This window comes from Vespa velutina, chromosome 23 (assembly GCF_912470025.1).
Source record: "Vespa velutina chromosome 23, iVesVel2.1, whole genome shotgun sequence".
Classification (NCBI taxonomy): Eukaryota; Metazoa; Arthropoda; class Insecta; order Hymenoptera; family Vespidae; genus Vespa; species Vespa velutina.
In genome coordinates this window covers 1,877,928-1,897,500 of record NC_062210.1, presented here as the reverse complement: position 1 = coordinate 1,897,500, position 19,573 = coordinate 1,877,928, and the positions used below count along the sequence as shown (strand labels likewise).

General features: G+C 33.0%; 2 protein-coding genes across 4 annotated transcripts in view; both read left to right on the top strand.

Annotated features, from left to right (window-relative positions):
* The window catches only part of LOC124956700 (D-beta-hydroxybutyrate dehydrogenase, mitochondrial), a 14,097-nt gene extending 1,239 nt beyond the window's left edge, over window positions 1-12,858 (top strand). For 2 of the 3 annotated variants that reach the window (XM_047512863.1, XM_047512862.1), the window contains 5 exons: window positions 8,087-8,307; window positions 9,725-9,953; window positions 10,839-10,991; window positions 11,374-11,581; window positions 11,922-12,858. In XM_047512863.1, the coding sequence (XP_047368819.1) occupies window positions 8,101-8,307; window positions 9,725-9,953; window positions 10,839-10,991; window positions 11,374-11,581; window positions 11,922-12,078 (954 nt within the window). In that variant the 5' untranslated portion in view covers window positions 8,087-8,100 and the 3' untranslated portion in view covers window positions 12,079-12,858. The remainder of the gene's footprint in view (window positions 1-8,086; window positions 8,308-9,724; window positions 9,954-10,838; window positions 10,992-11,373; window positions 11,582-11,921) is intronic. The other variant, XM_047512861.1, reaches the window with a different exon arrangement.
* Window positions 12,859-13,475: 617 nt separating this feature from the next.
* LOC124956702 (adult-specific cuticular protein ACP-22-like) lies at window positions 13,476-16,677 on the top strand. The gene is made up of 4 exons (XM_047512866.1): window positions 13,476-14,533; window positions 15,929-15,995; window positions 16,111-16,332; window positions 16,445-16,677. Exons 1-4 carry the CDS (start codon window positions 14,513-14,515, stop codon window positions 16,603-16,605), a joined length of 471 nt encoding a protein of 156 aa, XP_047368822.1. The 5' UTR covers window positions 13,476-14,512; the 3' UTR covers window positions 16,606-16,677.
* Window positions 16,678-19,573: the final 2,896 nt, after the last annotated feature.

Here is a 19,573-nt window from a genome sequence, read left to right as displayed (position 1 = left end):
GTGTAACGATGCCTGACGCGTTACGGTGATAACGCGACGTATGTAGATTCATACAATTGATTTACGACACGTTTAAAAACAATAGAGATCAAAAAAAAGATTAATTTCCCTGGGTCACTACTATGCGATAATGAATTTTATTTTCTAACAATTTTAAGATACATCCATGATTATTCAATAGTAATAATTCAAAGTTATTGTCTTGTTAATTGGAGCACGAATTAACGTAGGAGAAAATCACCCTGTCGCGTTTCAAATTTCTAATAACACGAACTGCGTTTTTTCTATATTTATTACTCTCTCTTTCTCTCTCTCTCTCTCTCTCTCTCTCACTCTCATAAATTCTCTCATGAACGAAGTGAAATAAGAAAAAGAAAAAAAGTGAAAAGAAAGAAAAAAGAGAAAGAAAATTTACCACAGAAATAAAATAGATATAGAAGAGTTTAAAGAAGTTTAACGATTTTTGTCGACACTTCAACGTAAATACCATTGCTTCTTCACGGTAAGCTTTAAATACGAGAAAAAGTTTGACAGAGAGGATTAATCGATCTAAAAGATCCTCCGCTAGAATGTACTCCCGTAGTAAATACTTGGTCGCGCTTCGTCAGTAGGTATAATCGAAGGTTTCAAAGCGGAAATGGGCGAAGCTTTCTTGGCAAGAAATCGAGACAAAGGAATCGTTCATGCAAATGAACGCAAGTCGGCATACCTTCTACGAACTCTCAAGTACTCAAAATTCTTCTACCATTTTGATTACGAATAGAAGAGAGATCTATAAATAACGTTGATTTTGTTCATTCATGCGTTTTTAAATACCCTACAACCATGTTAAAGTTCCATTGGTAACGATTCCCCCTCTCTCTCTCTCCTTTTTTCTCTCTTTCTCTCTCTCTCTCTCTTTCTTTTAGGTTTTCAAGATTAATGGAGAAAAGCGTTTTTGTTATAACCATTCGCTTCGTCTCTCCGAGCATTCTAGATTAGAAAGAAACGTGGTTGAATTCTTTGAAACTTTCTAAGCGATTTCAAGTTAGCTAATATCGTCACCACTTCGACTTGGTTCAGTTCTTTGAATGTTTAAATACCAAATGTACCTCGACAGAAGATAGATCAAACGGTGATTAAACGTGCTTGCATAATTTCGATAAAATCATGTCTCAAGCGAACGGAGATCACTTTTGCTGTACTAACATATCTCTTTTTCTATCTTTTTTTTTTCTATCTTTCTATCTTGATTTTTTAAAACTCATTTATCTTGACTACTACTACTATTACTACTACTACTATTACTACTACTTTTCTCCGATCAGAGTCGTTTTCGATCGGATAGAACTTTCTTCGCTTCACGAAGGATTTCAAATGATAAAGATCGCGTCTCGATGAGCAAGTAGGTCGAACTCCCCCGAGCGATTTTCATGTTGAAAGAATTTTCGCGACTTTGAGCGTCTCTTTCTTGAGAATAGTTTCCTATCTATCTATCTCGTTAAGAGAACGAGAAACACGCGTGAGAAGAAACGTGAAAGTGACACGTATGTAGTGCATATATATATATATATATATATATATATATATATATATATATAATAGATAGTTATGTATCTATAGTAATGTACAAATAATTGATGCGAATGAAACAAGAAAGAAAATAAATAAATAAATAAATAAAGAAAAGAGAAAAAAAAGACAAGAAAAAGAAAAAAAGAAAAAGAAAAGTAGATAAAATTCTTTTAAGTCTCGTGAAAGCTATTTCATTGAAGTCCAATTCCATCACGTTGGAATGGTCAAACTATAAAATGTAAATAATTCTCACCGACACACCTTCTATCGGTACTGTTTACCTTTTACATTCGGTCACTCGCGGTCAGAAACGGCCAACGGTACCGTACAGTTCTGTGCGGAATCCAGCGACTCTCTTTTACGCGTTCCCGATTCTTTCGAACGATTACGTCGTGCCTCTTCAATGTCTAAATGTCTGACCTTCGAATCGATCAGTTCAGGTAAAAGGTATTCCATGCGTTCTACGAAAGCGATTTTTCTTTCACATATCTTAGATAAATACTTTCGTCATACATTAATTATGTTATCTCATATTTTTCACACTTCTTTCCTTCGCATACGTGATTTTTGTTTTTTTTTTTTTTTGTTTTTTTTTTCTTTTTTCAACACGATATTCTGACATTTATTTTATTACTTATCTCAGTATTTTATTCTGCAATTTAATTATTTTTTTCTTCTTTTTTTTTTTTTTTGTTTTCTTTCTTCTTTCCGTAGAATATTTCTTTAATGCAATACGAAATTTACTTGACGTTAATTCGTCGTTTTTATTTTCTTTATGCCTTTTCTGTTTTCCTTCTTTCTGTTTCCTTTTACGATAAACCTATCTACTTTGTCCCATTAAAAATAATTTTACCTTAGCATTTTTATCTTAATATTAATATTATTCCATAAAATCAAATTTTATTTTCTCTTAAGAAATTAAAATTTATCTGATGATAATTCCGTGTAGTTTTATTAACTTTATTATCATTCCAAGCGATTTGCATTAATTTCTTAAACTACGAGGCCTATCTCCGTGTTTCAAATTGAAATTTGAAACTTCCCGTTGTGTTATCCTAACTAATTAATCTTTAAGAATAATAGATTTCCCAAAATTCTCATATTTTTGAATCGTCGAGAGACGAGTAGAGAAAAATACGAGAGAGAGAGAAAGAGAGGGAGAGAAAGAGAGAGAGACAGGGAGAGAAAGAGAGAGAGAGAGAGAGACTAAGAGGGATTAATCTTATCATCTAATGGAAATACTATGTTTGGGAAAGTCGAAAGTAGTTAGGCAGATACCATCAGGGTATCTTGGAATTAGAAAGGCCAGTTTTTACAATCGACGCCAAAAAGAAACGCGTGGTTGATCAACGGACTCCGTTAAAGCTCGGAATGCATTTCCGCGGTTTTACTTAGCACGGAATTGAAAAAGAAGTCCGTTAATTTCATGGCAGAATACGTACGGACGGCCAAGGTAATTCAGCATAATGTAATTTAAATGCTTACACTCGCTCGTTTCCTCGCTGATGCTCCTGCAACGCTCAATATTTGCGACGGTAATGCTCTTTAATAACATTTGCTCTGTGCTCCCTAAGCATCTACCAAAACGAATGATAAAATATACGTATTCGTGAAAGGAACGCTCATCCACTTGTGCTTGGAATATTTTCAAAATATTCTGCCCCTTAGTAAAGTCTCCTCCCTTTCTTCCTTTTTCATATATACACACATACACATACTCTCTCTCTCTCTCTCTCTTTCTTACACACACATAAATTATATATATATATATATCAAAGTCTCTGGATATAACAAAAGATAAAATCAGAAATTGAAAATAGCAAACCATCGTGAATTACTTTGCATCAAAATGATTACGTTGTTTCTTCTGATTGAAGGACGACGCATTATGTAAAAACTATTTCTCGTGTCACCTAAGAGCAAATAACATTGAGGGGAAGAGGTTGTGAAAAAGAAAAAAGAAAAAAACAAAGCAAGAAAGAAAATGAAAAGAAATGATTTTTCTAAGAAAATCTGTACGGCAGAATATTTATTATCTTTCATTATATCATTGGAAATAAATTTTCATTTCGACATTTAACGATCAAAATAACTTAGCTTATTTGGTAATAATTCATTCGATTAAATTAACGTTGAAATATTTAATATAACATTCAAGAGGTAAATGAATTTAACGTAAACGATGTTTTGAGAAGATGTATGCCTCTCGTTTTCGAATTTCAAAATGTTCATGCCTCTGGAGAAACTTAATCATTCAAAATGCTTTCAAGTTTTCAACAAAAGCACGAATGCACGAATATCAAAGTTAAACGTAATAATAAATTTAAATAATTTTGTGAATTTAGAAATAGGAACGGATTATGTTGATTATAATATTTATATAATAGCTTTTCGTTCGTCTATTTTCTCTGAAAAAAAAAAAATATATATATATATATATATACATGAATTGTAAAAATTATTAATTCGCCTAACAGCTGTTAGTTCTACAATATTTAAAGAACAGTTCAAGTTGTTGGAAACGAGTAACCGTTAATGTTGCCTTTCAAACTCGATTCGAAGAAATCTAACTTGAGAAACGAGAAGCGAACAGTTGTCTAAGGTCGTCTCACTGGAATACTTCGAACGAATCAAAACGCCTACTAAAACTCATTGCCGTAATATACCCATACCTTTCGAAATTGGCACGGGTGAATAAACTTTTGCGATTCCGTATGCATGGAGAACTGGAAGTGCACTTCGTTGAATAGGAAAGGAAGTCACTTCGTCCGTACGCCTACAACACGCATAATATTGTTCGATGATCGATCTATACTACGATACTACTGCTTCTGTCTAGTCACGTGGCCTCTTTACCAGAGATTAGAGAGATGACATAGACACTTGATTACGTAATTGTTTCTTATTATCTTTCATTTACCTTGAAACATTATTTTCATGTTAAATGTTCTATCATACTTCTATTTCCTGTTTTCTCTTCTAATAATAATTTCAATGAATTCCGACGATTTTAATAATAACGATATTATTGTTATTATTATTATTATTATTATTATTATTACGTTAAAAAGTTTACTCCAATATAATTTCGTTATAATATGAATTATATATTAGATCGAAATTTTCTTCTATGAATTATATAAAATTAAATCGTATTTAAATACAATGAATAGAACTTTTTCGATATATCTAATAATTACAACATAATATTCATTACGTTGATTATGTAATTCGTCATAGAGCTTGATTATAAAGTCGAGATTTTAAAGATAGGTAGATAATTATTATCACATTAGAAATCTCTTCTAATATTTTACGTTCTAGCTCGACTAATATTAGGCGTGAAAGAAAACAACAACAACAACAACAACAATAATAATAATAATAATAATAATAATAATAATAATAATAATAATAATAATAATAATAATAATAACAACAACAATAATATAAACATAAAATTAAATTAAATATAAACAAAATTCAAGTTGATCTTTATAAAAGATTTTCTTCTTACAAATAAAATCAACGTTTTTAATTTATCGATATAGAATAAACGAAATTATCTATGAAATAATTATTAATCGCGTTGATTGTATTCATATAAATTGATAATAAAAAAAATTTTGGAAGTGAAAGTTAATCGACGATGCGTAAAAATGAGAGGGAAATTTGTTAAAGGTGAAAAAAGAAAGAGAGAAAGAAAGAAAAAAATAAATAAACGCAGAAAAAAAAGGAGAAGATGTCGGGAAGACGATCGAGCATGCATCGCATTCGTTTCTTTTGGATGCAACAACATTCCAGAGAAAGTTAGCTGTGGCCGTCGAAGCGCATAGCCCGTATATGCGTCCAACTCTCCACGCAGAGAGGTTTGATGGCAGGTGCATACGCGGTTTCGTTTGTAGTTCGAGTAACACGACGATATCTATCTCGTTTACGAGTGTATCCAGTGAAACGTATTAAATACTTGGTAACGCTTTATACATACGTATCAGTTTTCTTTCTGTAAAAGGCAAAAAAGTAATTTGTAGTAAACGCATTATCCTGTTAAAAGCTAACATCCATGAAACTAAACATCCAATTTCCTTTGTTACACGATGATCTCTCTTTGAATTCTTTTTCTTTTTTCTTTCTCTTTTTATTTTCATTTTTTTTCCTTTCTCTCTCTCTCTCTCTCTATCTTTTTATTTTTTGTTTTCTTAATGGACACGACACTATCGAACTGTGAATTTGATTCGCCAATAGAAATATAATTTCACTGGTCGTCCATACTTTTATTTTTCTCTTTCTCTTTCTCTTTCTCTCTCTTTTTTTTCTTTCTTTCTTTTTTTTTTTTTTTTTTTTTTTTTTTTTTACTTTCACTAAGAACCTTACCTGACTCGTCCACCCTCTCACTCCCCCCCCCCCACCGACCCCACCCCACCCGTTCTCATTTACGACGTATCGTCGATCATTTCCGAGACTTTCGATCTATCGATTACAACTTCTTATCGATATTAATAACTATCGCATTTTTTGCATGTGTCAGTGCGTGTAGGAATAGTGATGGGGGTGGGAGGGGGGTAGGAAAGGGAGATTGGTACACGGTTGGATAATAATCTATTAAATTTCTCACCGTCGATTAACACCGTTTGCTAATACCTCGGACTATTACCTCGACGCGTTATTAATCATTGATCTTGAAAGAAGCGACATCATTGATGGTATTATCGTTACACGGAGTATAATAATTATCGTGGAGTTTGAATCGATATTTTGTCGTACGTCTAAGAAAAAAAACAAAAAAAGAAAACAAATAAAACGAGAAAAAAGAAAAGAATAGAAAAAAAATATATAGGAAAAAAAAAAATGTCTTGTCTCTTTAAATGACATATATAATATTATACGATTAAAGATAAATAGATATTATTATTTTAATTAATTAATTAATTAATAATAAAAATAATAATAATAATAATAATAATAATAATAATACTATTAGACGATATTAATAGTAATAGGTAAAAATTTTTATAAAATTAAAAAAGGTATCTCGTTTTATGGTTGATCGAACGAAACTATTTGGTAAAACATTTCAGAAGATATTCTCTTTTTAATCGGAACGAGCAATCCTTTCGAAGACATCGAACAAAATTGTTTCTCGCTTTTCCACGTCGCCTATCCCTCGTGATCGATGTACCGGAAACCGAAGATATTCCGCAAATTCGATAATCTCGAGGCACGTCAACGCCCGATGCATTTGGTACGTTTCGCCGGGTAAAACGATTCACGATGTTATCGCAGCAAAAAAAAGAGAAAAGAAAAGAAAAAAAAAAAGAAAAAAAAAAAAATAAAGAAAAGGCTCAAGGATGTCCAGGGAAAAATCGATCTGTTCGATTCTTTTTTATTTATTTATTTCTTTCTTTCTTTCTATTTTCCTTTTTCCCTTCTTTTCATTTTTCAATCATTTCTTTGTACCTCCTTCCTTCTCTTTCTTTCTTTCTTTCTTTCTTTTCCTTTTCCTTCCTTTTTTTTCCTTTTTTCTTTTTTTTTTTTTTTTTTTTCTTATTTTGTCACTCGTCCTCGAAAATCAACAAAAGAAGAGAATGAAATTATCGACACGAGAAACGGACGGGTGATTTGAAAGTAGATGCACTCGATCGAATATACATCGAGAAAATGGTCGTCGATCACTCGACGAGATTTCAACTTGCTCTCTTTCTCACTTTTCGATCGTGGAATCAAAATTCCACTGTCGAATTTTCAATGGTGAATATATATCCTCCGGTGAAAGACGAAAGGACGAAGACCTTTTTATACCTTTACCGTGAGAACGTCCTTCGGCTAATCAATTCAGCACATTAACGGCAACAAGATCCGAAAATCTATTAAATCGTTCGACCGTGTGATTTTCTTCCGTATTTTTACGCGTCTTCTCTCTCTCTCTCTCTCTCTCTCTCTCTCATTCTTTCTGTCTTTCTCTCTATCTTCCCCCATTTCTTTATATTTCTGACAATTTTTCCGACGTATCCATATCAAAAGAGAATATTCTCAAGAAGGAACGATCCGTGCGACGTAAGAATGATCGAGAAAAGAATCGAGAGAATGTTGCTGGACAGTCGTCGTCGTCGTCGATCGGCTGAGTCTCGTTATGCTCAGAAAGATACGCTTTTAGAAAGGACTCGCTGGCTCTACCGTTCACTTTTCACGAGAAAACGAATTCTTCGGTGCATTTTCTCGAGTCGTCGAAGCGCACGAACGGCGGCAACGACAACATCAACAGCAACTGCAGTGGCAGCAACGTGGAAACTCAAGGATCGACTTATCGACTCAACGTTTTGGCTCAAGTCTCGGCTCAACTCGATTTCTCCAAGAAGGATTTTCCCTTCGTTCCTTCTATACTTTCTATAAAAAAAAAAAAACAAGATTTCTCAAAAGAGACGATTGTTTTCTCTATTTCTTTTTTCTTCTTCTTCTTCTTATTCTTTTTTTTTTTGTCTTTTCATTTGTTCGTTCGTTTCTTTTCTTTTTCTTTTTTCTTTCCTTTTTACAGATTATACGATCGCGATGGACGTCGAAACCGGCGCCATATTGGCACTTCAGATTTTAGCCCTTTGCTCTATAGCTGCTGCGCTACTCGCTTATCTGATGCGACAATCGAGAAATGCTGGAGACGAATACGAGTTGCGAAACAAACGTCACGTACTCGTAACCAACTGCGATACGTGCGTGGGTCTACAGATTGCCCTTGCACTCTCTGAAGCCGGTTACAAGGTAATAATACTCGTGTACTCGTGCGTTCAATGTAAATTATCCTTACGTCACACCGTGGAAATTGTGATACTTCGTTGAACCATAAAATCTCCTCTTTAAAATTCGATTTGGATTATATCTATATATTGAACGAATATTTCATATGAAATTCATGAAAACTTTTATTCGTACTTATGTTAGATAATTTCAATCACTTAGCAAAGAAGAGAACTATTAGATATTATATATGCATCCGATGGAATATATTGAATAATTAGAGAATTGTCTTGGATAATTGAACTCCGAGCGAGTTGATCGAAGTTGAACGAGTCTAAATGAGAAAAGACCATTCACGAATAGTGATGTTAGTTTCCAAGTAAAATACATGCAAAATAGCCTAACTTTAACTATCACTTAGAATCTGTGTGGCAGATGTATATGTATTATATATCCTTGCGAATATACATGTTGTTTTATCGATTTCTTCTAACGTTTTCAATTTTCGTTCGTTCCTATTTCTCTCTTTTTATAAATGTATCGATATAATTTTATTCGAATAAAAAATGAAGGATTTAGAAAGGAAAAAAAAAAACCACAAACAAACAAACAAACAAGAAGAAAAGAAAAGTAAATATCATTTGGAAATTTTTAAATATATCAAGTGGATTTATCGAAAATAAAAAGATATTCATCTCATCGTAATTAGATTTTTAATCCATCGAAATTAATCGTTTTACGTTGATTAATATTAAATTATCTCAAATTCTGTCTAAATCAACGTATTTTCTCGTTATCCTCGTGTACGTGAATATTTTAATTAGTTACCATCTCACTCCTCCTTCGAAATTAACTTCAACATATCACGAAAAACAAAATAATGATACCGATTTATTTCTACCCTTTCACGTAGTAAATAAATTTCACTCTTTTATATTATATATATATATATATATATATATATATATATATATATATATATATAACACTTACACCATTTCTAACAATGAAATACTTCGTGTAACTTCGACTCCCCCATATTGAATTTGATTTACGATAACAAGAGTCCACGAATTGCTCATAATTTATCCCTACGACTAAGGAGGATAAATTCAAGGTGAGAAAGCTCGAGCGTACGATTCTAGCATAATTAACGCTCGTGTTCAACGTCGCCAAAGTTACAAGTAATTGTCCTCGAGCTTGGTGAGAACGTTAGAATTTAGATCTTTCGAATTAGTACGAACTTTAGTTTTCGCATCTTGATGATAGAGATGAGATCGGAATGAGAAATATTTATTTTTATGAAAACTTTTAATATCGTTCTGTTTAAAAGTTTACATAATTGACTATTTAAATATTATCATTAGAGTTTGTATTTTATGATAAATGATAAGTTAAGGGAAATAAGTTGACGAATAAAAATATTCTTGAAAATTTTCAGGTATTTGCGGGTCTACCAAATCCAATAGAAAATTCACCATCCATGAAAATTTTAAAGGCGGTAGAACAGGAACGTGAAAAAGAAATGGACAATAGCGAGATTAGTAACGATAAGATTCAAATTCATATTCGAGGACAAATCGTGCCATTGGAATTGGATCCAACCAGGGAAGACAGTCTACATGCTTCTTTGGACGCAGTCAGAGCGAAATTACCAGCTGGCGAAGATGGTAAGCGTTTGAGTTTTGATTTAATATTATCTTTTTTTTTTTTTTTACAATTAATCATTGAATAATTTGTTTTCCAATCTTTTTCTCTTCTTTTCTCTTTTTCTTCTTTTTTCTTTTTTTTTTTTTGTTCTTTCTTAAAGTTCAATTGAATCTGAAAAAAATAAAAAAAAAAAAAATATATATATATATATATAATTTACTTCATCCTTTTTAAATGAATCATAGTTACTTTTAGAAATTATTTAATCAAAAAGATAAATTATACCGTGACGAATCATTTATAAAAAAAAAAGCCTAATTAAGATAAAATTTATAATGATGCTCGTAGAAGAAATTGGACGTGTATTATATGTATTATTATTTAGGTTGAGAAAAGAATACACGTCTTATTAACTAATTTGTAATTCATAAATGAACATTTCGTTTGATCTGCTTAATTATAAAACTATTTATAAAAAAGCGTTTCTCTCTCTCTTTTTCTCTCTCTCTTTTTTTTTCGATTCCGTGCTTAGAAGGAGTACCTCGTTAGTCGAACGACCTGAAGTTCGCAGTAGAAATAATAAAAGGGGAAGGGAAAAAAAAAAAGAGGTAAAGAAAATGAGGAACTAACGAAGTCGAAACGCGCGTCTGTCGACTGAATCACCGAGTACTATTTCGTTTCTCTTTCTCTCTCTCTCTCTCTCTCTCTCTCGGTACTTTAATCGACTAAGAAAAAAAAAAGAAGAAAAAAAATAGGAAAAAAAAAAAACAACAAAATAGAAAAATCAAGAGAGAATCCTTGATGAAAAATTAAAATAATCGATACCTTTCGTCCGTCATCAAAAAGCCATTACGAATAAGAAACAATTTTAAGTTTATTAATGCTTTAAATCTTCTATGATCCAGGTCTTTGGGCGGTGATACACACAGGCGGTTTAGCGTTACCAGGTTCTATAGAAAAGCAAACCAGTTCAGCGTGGGAATCTATGCTGCGACACAATCTGGTGGCACCCCTTAGAACGGCCAGAGTGTTTATCCCTCTTCTACGCGTTAAAAGAGGTTATTACAGTTTTATCCTACTTACTAGGCATGAACTTTTAATATCAAGCCATGTGTATAAGCTATCTTTTTTCATTCATGTTCTCAATACTACAATTATTCTTTCTTTCTCTCTCCCTCTCTCTCTCCCCCTCTCCTCTCTCTCTCTCTATCTCTATCTCTCCCATTCTTTTCTCTTTTTCTCATTTGCACGATATTCTTATTTATGATTCTTGTTTACTCGTTCAACTAAAACGAAGGAAGAATAACAACGATCTATATATCTATACATACATACATACATACATACATATATACATGCATATATATATATATGTATGTACGTAGATATAGGTTATTCGTTGCGCATGACATATTAACATAATGAATATTTACTTGCAAGGTCGCATCGTTCTCCTGGGTGATTCTGAGACGAGCTACGCTAGCAAAGCTGGAACAGGGCTGGTGGCATTCACTGCTTCTCGTAAAGCCGTGGAAGGGGCTGCTACGGCATTAAAGAGCGAATTACATTCTTCGGGTGTTGACGTCGTGCTTCTCAAACCACCACCCGTGAATCCCCTCGTCCTTTATGCATCGCCTGTTCTCAAGACGTGAGTCTTTCTCAAGTATTACATATATAGATATATGCATATATCGAGTATATGAATTTTTCCAAAAAGAAAATCATAATAATAATGATAATAATAATAATAATAATAATAATAATAATGATGATGATGATGATGATAATGCTGATGTTGATAATAATAATAATAATAATAATAATAATAATAATAATAATCTATATAGGAAAGATTTTTGCTCTAATTTTTATTTCATTTCATGTCAGGATATTAACGAGATAATGTTCCCTTATTTTTCTCCTTCTTTCTCTTCCTCATTACTTTTGTTTTAATTTTTAATTTTATTATTTATCTTCCTCTTTAACAGAGTCGACGTCGAATCCGGTGTTACGTCCTCCGAGGGAACGTGGATCGCACCTTTATCAAATTACTCGGTTCAAAACTCTCTAATACCTGCCTTAACGACACCCTGTCCATTAAGTTCGTACGATATGAGCTTGAAGACCAAATTGTTCTGTCGATAAATATTAATTATAATAAGAAAGAAAAGTTTTTATTTATATAAGATCTATCTATCTTATTTCTTTCTCTCATAGAGAGGTGAAAGTGATAGACTGTAAATTTTGTAGTACTAACTAGTTAAATAACGATTTGTACAGTTTTGTAAACAATTTAGAATAAAAATGTCTAGCATAGAAAGTAGTTCCCCCCTCCCTCTCTCTCCCTCTCTCTCTCTCTCTTTCTTTCTTTCTCTCTGTTATTTTTATAACTTCTTTACTCTCCTGTCACGTTTCTACAATTTTTCTTTACCACATATTCTTCACGCAGACGTTACTATACGGTGAAATCTACACTAGACACGTGTTTGCAATATTTAAAAGTAACACGCACACACACACACACACACACACGCGCGCGCGCGCGCCCGCACACATATACACAGATAGTTTGTTAAAGTGTTCCTTTGTTTATTTTACTCGTCTATTTATCGAAGTCTCATGTCGTAATTATCGGGAAATAGTTTTACGGACTGTCGATGATTATAGAAAAATATAAGTAAATACACTTGACAAATAGTAAAAGGAAGTAAAAAAAAACAAAAGAGTTTCGTTTAAAACTTTCGCTATCGTTGAAATAAGAAAATCTGGATAAAAATCGGACGATAGTGCGCAACACGACAGGATTATGTCACTTTTAACGAAATAAGAGTGACAAGAACGTTCATAATGCTCTCGTAACGTGAGAACTCTTGACTTTTGTTTTATTTTATTCTCTTTTCTGGTACATGTAACAATAATAAAAAGAGAACGAAAATGAAAATCTATATAACATCTTTTCTCTTTCCCATTAGTAACATCGTCTTTTTTTTTTCTCTATATAATTATATACATGTAATTTATATAACCTGACTTATTTATCTTTCGAAATAATCAAATGAATGTATCGATTATAATGAAAAAGAAAGAAGGAAAGAAAGGAAAAAGTAAAAAAAAAAAAAAAAAAAGAAAAAATAATGTAAAAAAGTGAAATAAATCATGACAATATAAAATCGTGCACGTGGTCGAATGAAATATATGCACGTCGAAACAGACGAGATGATACGTTTCAATAATTATTACGATTAAAACGATTGCGAGGAAATAAAAGGAAAACAAAAAAAAAGTCTCCCCTCCCCCCCCCCAAAAAAAAGAAGAAAAAAGAAAAACAAACAAATAAATAAATAAAAAAAAAAAAAAAATAAAAAAGGGCAAAACGATTTAAAAAGTAATCGTTAACTATATCTCGCTTTATTCATGACAAAGGCCAGTTTCCGCATCGTTAATATTATGGCGTTAACATGTATCATCGAATTTCGTCCGATAGAGTATAACAAATATAAAGAGCACTGTATATATATATATATATATATATATATATATATATATATATATAGTCCCTTTAGATTTGAATAATTTTTGAAGTTGGAAACGAGTGTCATAAAAGTCATACGATAAACTACAGAGTTATAATCAGATAGCTATATCGGATTCTCTGACAGATTTTTCAAATGAAAAAGTATCGACAAGTCCATCACCTATAACTCGTTGAATATTTTTAACGTTATGATCTTTTATCGATAGGAAAAGAAAAAGATAGATAGATAGATGGATAGAGATAGATAGAGAGAGAGAGAGAGAGAGAGAGAGAGAGACAGAATGATGAGTCGACGAGTCGAGACAGGATGTAAACACATTGATTTGTTTCCTGTTTTCGAGAACGAACAGTTGGCACGAATTCTAGAAAAATGAAATTCCCCATCTCCGTTGTTTCACGATGAACGTGAAAATATAAATAATATTATGAAAAATAAGTAAGGGACGATCGATTTATCCTATCATTTAGATCGAGAGACGACATTACGACCTAGATTAATATTACATGTAAATTCGTTCTCGTTTCTTGTTTCATTATTTTTCTTACGAGATATAAAACGATCGATCGATTCGCTGATTAAAACAAGTGTAATAAACTGTACGTTTACTCTTCTCTTTTAGGTGCCCTATGGAGCGTATCGTAAAAAAAAAAAAAAAAAAAAAAAAAAAAAAAAAAAAAAAAAAGAAAAAATGAAAAAAAGAGAAAAAAAAGGAAAAAAAAGAGAAGAAAAAAAAGAAGAGTAAAAAGGTTCGGAATTTTCTTTATAAATGAAGCCGCGTTATATACCAGCTCGTGTCTGGCGGTGACGAAAATTGAGATCGTAACGGTGCTTTTAGTGGAATTAGTATCATTCGAACGACTAGTACGAGAGAGACCAGGCCCGCCTCTTCTTACTTGTGTGTGCACTACCGAAACCGATCACAGGGTATAACAAACGAATTAGTGGTTTATAGTGGAACAGTCAGTTCGGGTCGCTATAAAACGAACACGCTTCTCCTTCTGGAGAAACAGTTCATCGTCGATTTTCCTTGGTGAAGTTTACTCATGGACTTTGCCGAACTGAAGGTACGTTTTAAAAATCAAAACGTGAGATAGTTTTAAATAAAAACACAAAATACATCGTGTACGATGAATGAGATTGTTTGAAATTTATTTCAAGAAGAAAAAAAAAAAAAAAAAAAAAAAAAAAAAAAAAAAACGAAAAGACATCATTTCGCAAAATAAAATTTTATATAAAAATTTGCGATATTCGATTGAAATAAAATAAACAAAAAGTTATTTTACTTCGTCGACTGAGATCAATCAAAGACAACCGTGCGATAGCGAGAGAAGGGAAAAGAAAAAAAAAAAAAATTGAATCCCATAAAGAAGTTCTCTTATATCTACTGTCTCGATAAAAGAAAAAAAAAAAGAAAGAGATAGAGAGAGAGAGAGAGAGAGAGAGAGAGAGAAAAAGAAACTACGAAGAATTCGTATTAATATTCTACAAGCGATTCGTCCTAGATTAGGTAAGGACAAGTTTGCGGTAGAATATAATCCGAAGAAGGGTAAAAATTCTGTATGCGAAAATGGAGAAGAAGGAAATCAAGGAGATGAGGTCGAGCTTAATGTCTACGAACCGATCTCGATTTCAAGAGTTACTCTTCGACGAAATTCTTTTCGTCGATGAAAAGACGACGGTACTGGATCGTCCTTATTCCCTTTCGTCCTTCTATCCCAATTCTCTTTCGAAATTTCCTCTTCACCCTTCCTTCTTTACTTACTTACTTACTCTTACTTCCCTTCTTCCAACCTTTTTCTTTTTCTCTCTTTCCTTCTACCATCTTTCCTTATCCACTCCCCCGCCCTCCCAATTCTCCCTTTTCCATAGAACAAATCGTGAGTACCAACGTTGAACAAAGTATTACGCGGAGTCGTGACCGTAAAGTACGAGCTCAGAGTGTTTTAGAGGTCTTTATGTGCGTTGTAAAAGCGTCTCCGCAACTTCGTTCCGCGGTGGCCGCGTATTCGTGCGAAAGAATAATGGCGACTACTACTACTACTACTACTACTACTACTACTATGTCGTCGACGCGTCCCCCATTGTATTCCCCATAGCCGCTATCGCCAGATCCTTTGCAATTTTCTGTTACATATTATATCGCGATATCTAATAGCTCGGACTTGTCCCTGATGAAAATTAATTTCTAGAAGACGGAGCAAGAGACCCGTCGCAAAATTTTCTTCCCTGTTAGCTGTGATTTTTTTCTTTTTTCTTTCCCTTTTTTTCTTTTTGTCTTCTTTTTTCTTTTCCTTTTTTTCTTTCTTTCTTTCTTTTTTCTTTTTCTGTTTTTCTTATATGTAAACATATATATATATATATATATATAAGTTCAACACGATATTTCTTTTTTTTTAATATCGTTCATTGTTATTTTTTCCTTTCTTTTTTTCCTTTTTTTCTTTTTCTCATATTTGCAGATGTCACTGCTGTGCTTGTTCCTTTTATTTGCGGTAGTCACGGCTGTTCCGAAGATTCATCATGATGGTACGATCAAGAATAAAAAAAAAAAAAAGAGAGAGAGAGAGAGAGAGAGACAAAGAAAAATTGTAATATGATTTTCAATCAATTATATGTAATATTTATATGAAATGACAAACAGACGATGGGGATAAGGAAGGTGATCATGGCGGTTCCCATGGTCATGCCCATTCTTATCAACATTTTATCGGACCGGTAGTGGGCCATCACGAGGAGATAACGTGGAAGGACAAGCATGGTGATCATTATCATGATTACAGAGCTCATCCAAAATACAAATTCTCTTATGGAGTTGTAGATCATCATACGAAGGATCATCATGATCAGAGCGAGCATAGGGACGGTACGTACGATTAAACATATTTATCGTGTCTCGTGAATATCATGAATGTCGAAAATTTTATCGTTTTTTTTTCTTTTTTTTTTTTTTAACGAAAATATGATTTCAATAACAGGAAAAAAAGTGGAAGGAGAGTATCAACTACATGAACCAGGCGGTAACGTTAGGGTTGTCAAGTATCATTCTGATCCTCATGGTGGATTCTTTGCTGAAGTTCACAATCATGGTGGAAATGATCATTCCGGTGGTACTTATGGCGGACACAAACATCGATAAATCAATGATGGCTTAAGAATTATCGATTATTTTCATGTAAATTAAAATGTCAGAATAAATTGTCTTTGTTGATTTAATGATATCTCATGGATGTTTAATTTATTAATGGGTTAAAAACGATCTCTCTCCTTTTCTCTCTCTCTCTCTCTCTCTCTCTCTATCTCTCTCTTTTTAAATTTAGAGATTTCTTTGTACGATTTATCTTCCTCCGTAGACGAATCCGAAGATCATTCGTCTTTCCTTTCTCGGTAGGAAACGTTGCGATCTGTTGGCTACTCACGTTGCAACCGGAACGATGTGCAACGAATACCAGACCGAATTCCAATGAAGTAAGCTCTTCTTTCGACCGATATTTTGCTGACAAAATGCGACAAATTGTCCGATTGTCTTTCCTCTGTCATAAAACAGTAAGGCATTTCCACCGATCACCTTTTCCATGATTCCTTGAAAATCCTTTAGAGTCGGCAAAGGGATCATGTCACGTTCATTACTCATTTTAAAAACGACAGATTGTTTTTGGCGAAACAATTGGAAAAGTTACGTCTAAAAAGTTTAGTTAAAAAATTTTCTATCTTTTTCTTATCGATCATTGATCAAATGCAAAAATAGTATTCCCTTAGATGAATGAAATAATCAATAAAGGCCATTGTTGATCTATAGAAACTTTGAAAGTAAACTTCCGTTCTCAAATAAACTCACCATTGGGATTAGAAAACTAACGGACCATTGAATAAGGACGACAAACTTCGGTCCTACGGTAAAGACTATCTCTCAAAACAAACTCGATGAAAATAGCCAACGAAACTCTGATGGTACCTTCTTCCGGGAAAAGCAATTCAACGTCTAACGAGAGAGGAATCGAGTTAAGCCCTAGTCTAGGATGATCCTCGAGTGGAATTAAAAAAGAAAAAAAAAAAAAAAAAAAAAAAAAAAAAAAAAAAAAAGAGAAAGAAAAAAAAAAAAGAAAAAGAAAAAAAAAAAGAAAAAAAAAAAAGAAAACGAAGGAAGACGAAGTGGAGGAAGAAGAAGAATTAATATCAACCAACGACGAATCACGAAATAGAAAAATGGAAGTGGAGCAGAATCGTATTAGTCGGATCACAGATCGAGTTGGTTACTTCTCGAAAAATAGAATAAAAGTGAGAAAAGGGGTAACGATCGAGAACGGCAACCCGTCGTACGTCGATGCAACGAGAATCACGATGTGCCACGGCGTTCGTTGCATTTCTCGCGCATCGTCGAGCGTGATGAAATTGTCTCTGCTTGAGAGACTTGCTACTTCGTCTTCTTCTTATTCCTAGCATTTGCAGCATCCTTCTATAGCTACTCTACCGTTCTCTCTCTCTCTCTCTCTCTCTCTCTTTTTCTAATAAAAAGAATCTTGCTCGTACCGTCAACCGCATACGATTTTACGATTTTACGATTTTGCGAATGGAAGCTGAGTTACGTAACACCCACGCACTCTTCGGATCGATAAGGTCGTTGACTGTAAAGCAAAGTAAACGAATGGATACGAATAGAACGTTAAAGATATATTCGAGATTTTCTCAAAGAAAATTTTGAGATTCCATTTCAATCTATTTAATCTCTCAAGTTTACCAAGTTGATCATGACTTATAGTTCTATCTGCATTAGAGAATTCGGAAGGAAGGAATATATTGAATTTTGGCAGTATAGATAAATGCACTCTAGTAGAGTGCACTTAGTAAATCGGAAAATTTACGCGTTCGTTGATTATATCGTTCGAACTTGTATATATTTATACGTTTCTCTACGTACCAGAGAAAATTAAGGTGAAATGTGTCGCTTGTAAACGACTGATCGTAATATCCAAAGTTTTTTAATTTTTTTAAAAGATACTTTACGCCTTGACGCATACACACCCACACACATATATATATATATATATACATATATCGGACTAGAATTCAGTTACAGGGAGGAGAAGTTTCTCGATTAAAATTAATTATCGGTAATATCGATCCAACTTGCATAGATTAAGTGGTTACATTATGCCGAACTTTCTTCGAGTGCTTACTTTACTTGTATGCACATAGTTTTCAGTCGATCTTAATAGAAGTTAGAAACCATTGAATTATTAAAAAAGAATGTTCCTATGGGAGAATAAGCGATATTCAGCAAACTAATCAAATGAATATGACACGAGGGAAGGAAAGGTTTATTAATAAAATAAAAGTTCAACATTGTTAAGTAAATAGAATCATAGCCGTAACAATAGCCGTAGCCATAGTCATTGCCCTTATCGTTGTAGTTGTTGTTATTATTGTTGTTGTTATTCATTACTGACGTTGTTAAATATTCGATGTAAATGATAAAAAATGAAGGAAGGATACTACCCTAAAACATCTTAACTCATTTTCTCTCTGAAATGTTAACGGAGTTAACAGCCACATAATAGGATGCATTTTTTATCTCGGAATTTTTGAATTTTATAGATACACACATACACGCACACGCACAATAGGATTTAATTGTCTTCTTCTTCTCCTTCTTCTTCTTCTTCTTCTTCTTTTTTTCTTTTGTTTTTTTTTTTCGATCGTCCTTTCTGAATCTCATGCAACAATTTCTTCGTTATATTTTTTTCTTTCTGTTTTTTTCTCTTTTTATTTTTTCTCTCTCTCTCTTCCCTCTCTCTCTCTGACATCGAAAGAGAAACGATACGACGATATTCTAAGGTAAAGATCATTATATCATGTTTTTAAATGATGATTTGATCATGATCTCCTCTTTCTAAAGTTTCATTATTTGGCTCAATATTCACGGTGGTTTTTATACGAGCTACGATAGAAGAATAAGAAGTCTTGGGTCCGAGCTTATAAGAAGAGAGTATCGATCGAAAGGCACAAATTGAAATTCCATTTGGCCCGGTCATATAAACAAAATCGATTATGTTCTTCCATAAATGAAATGCAATGGGTTGATGCATAGGAAAGTAGACTGCATCATG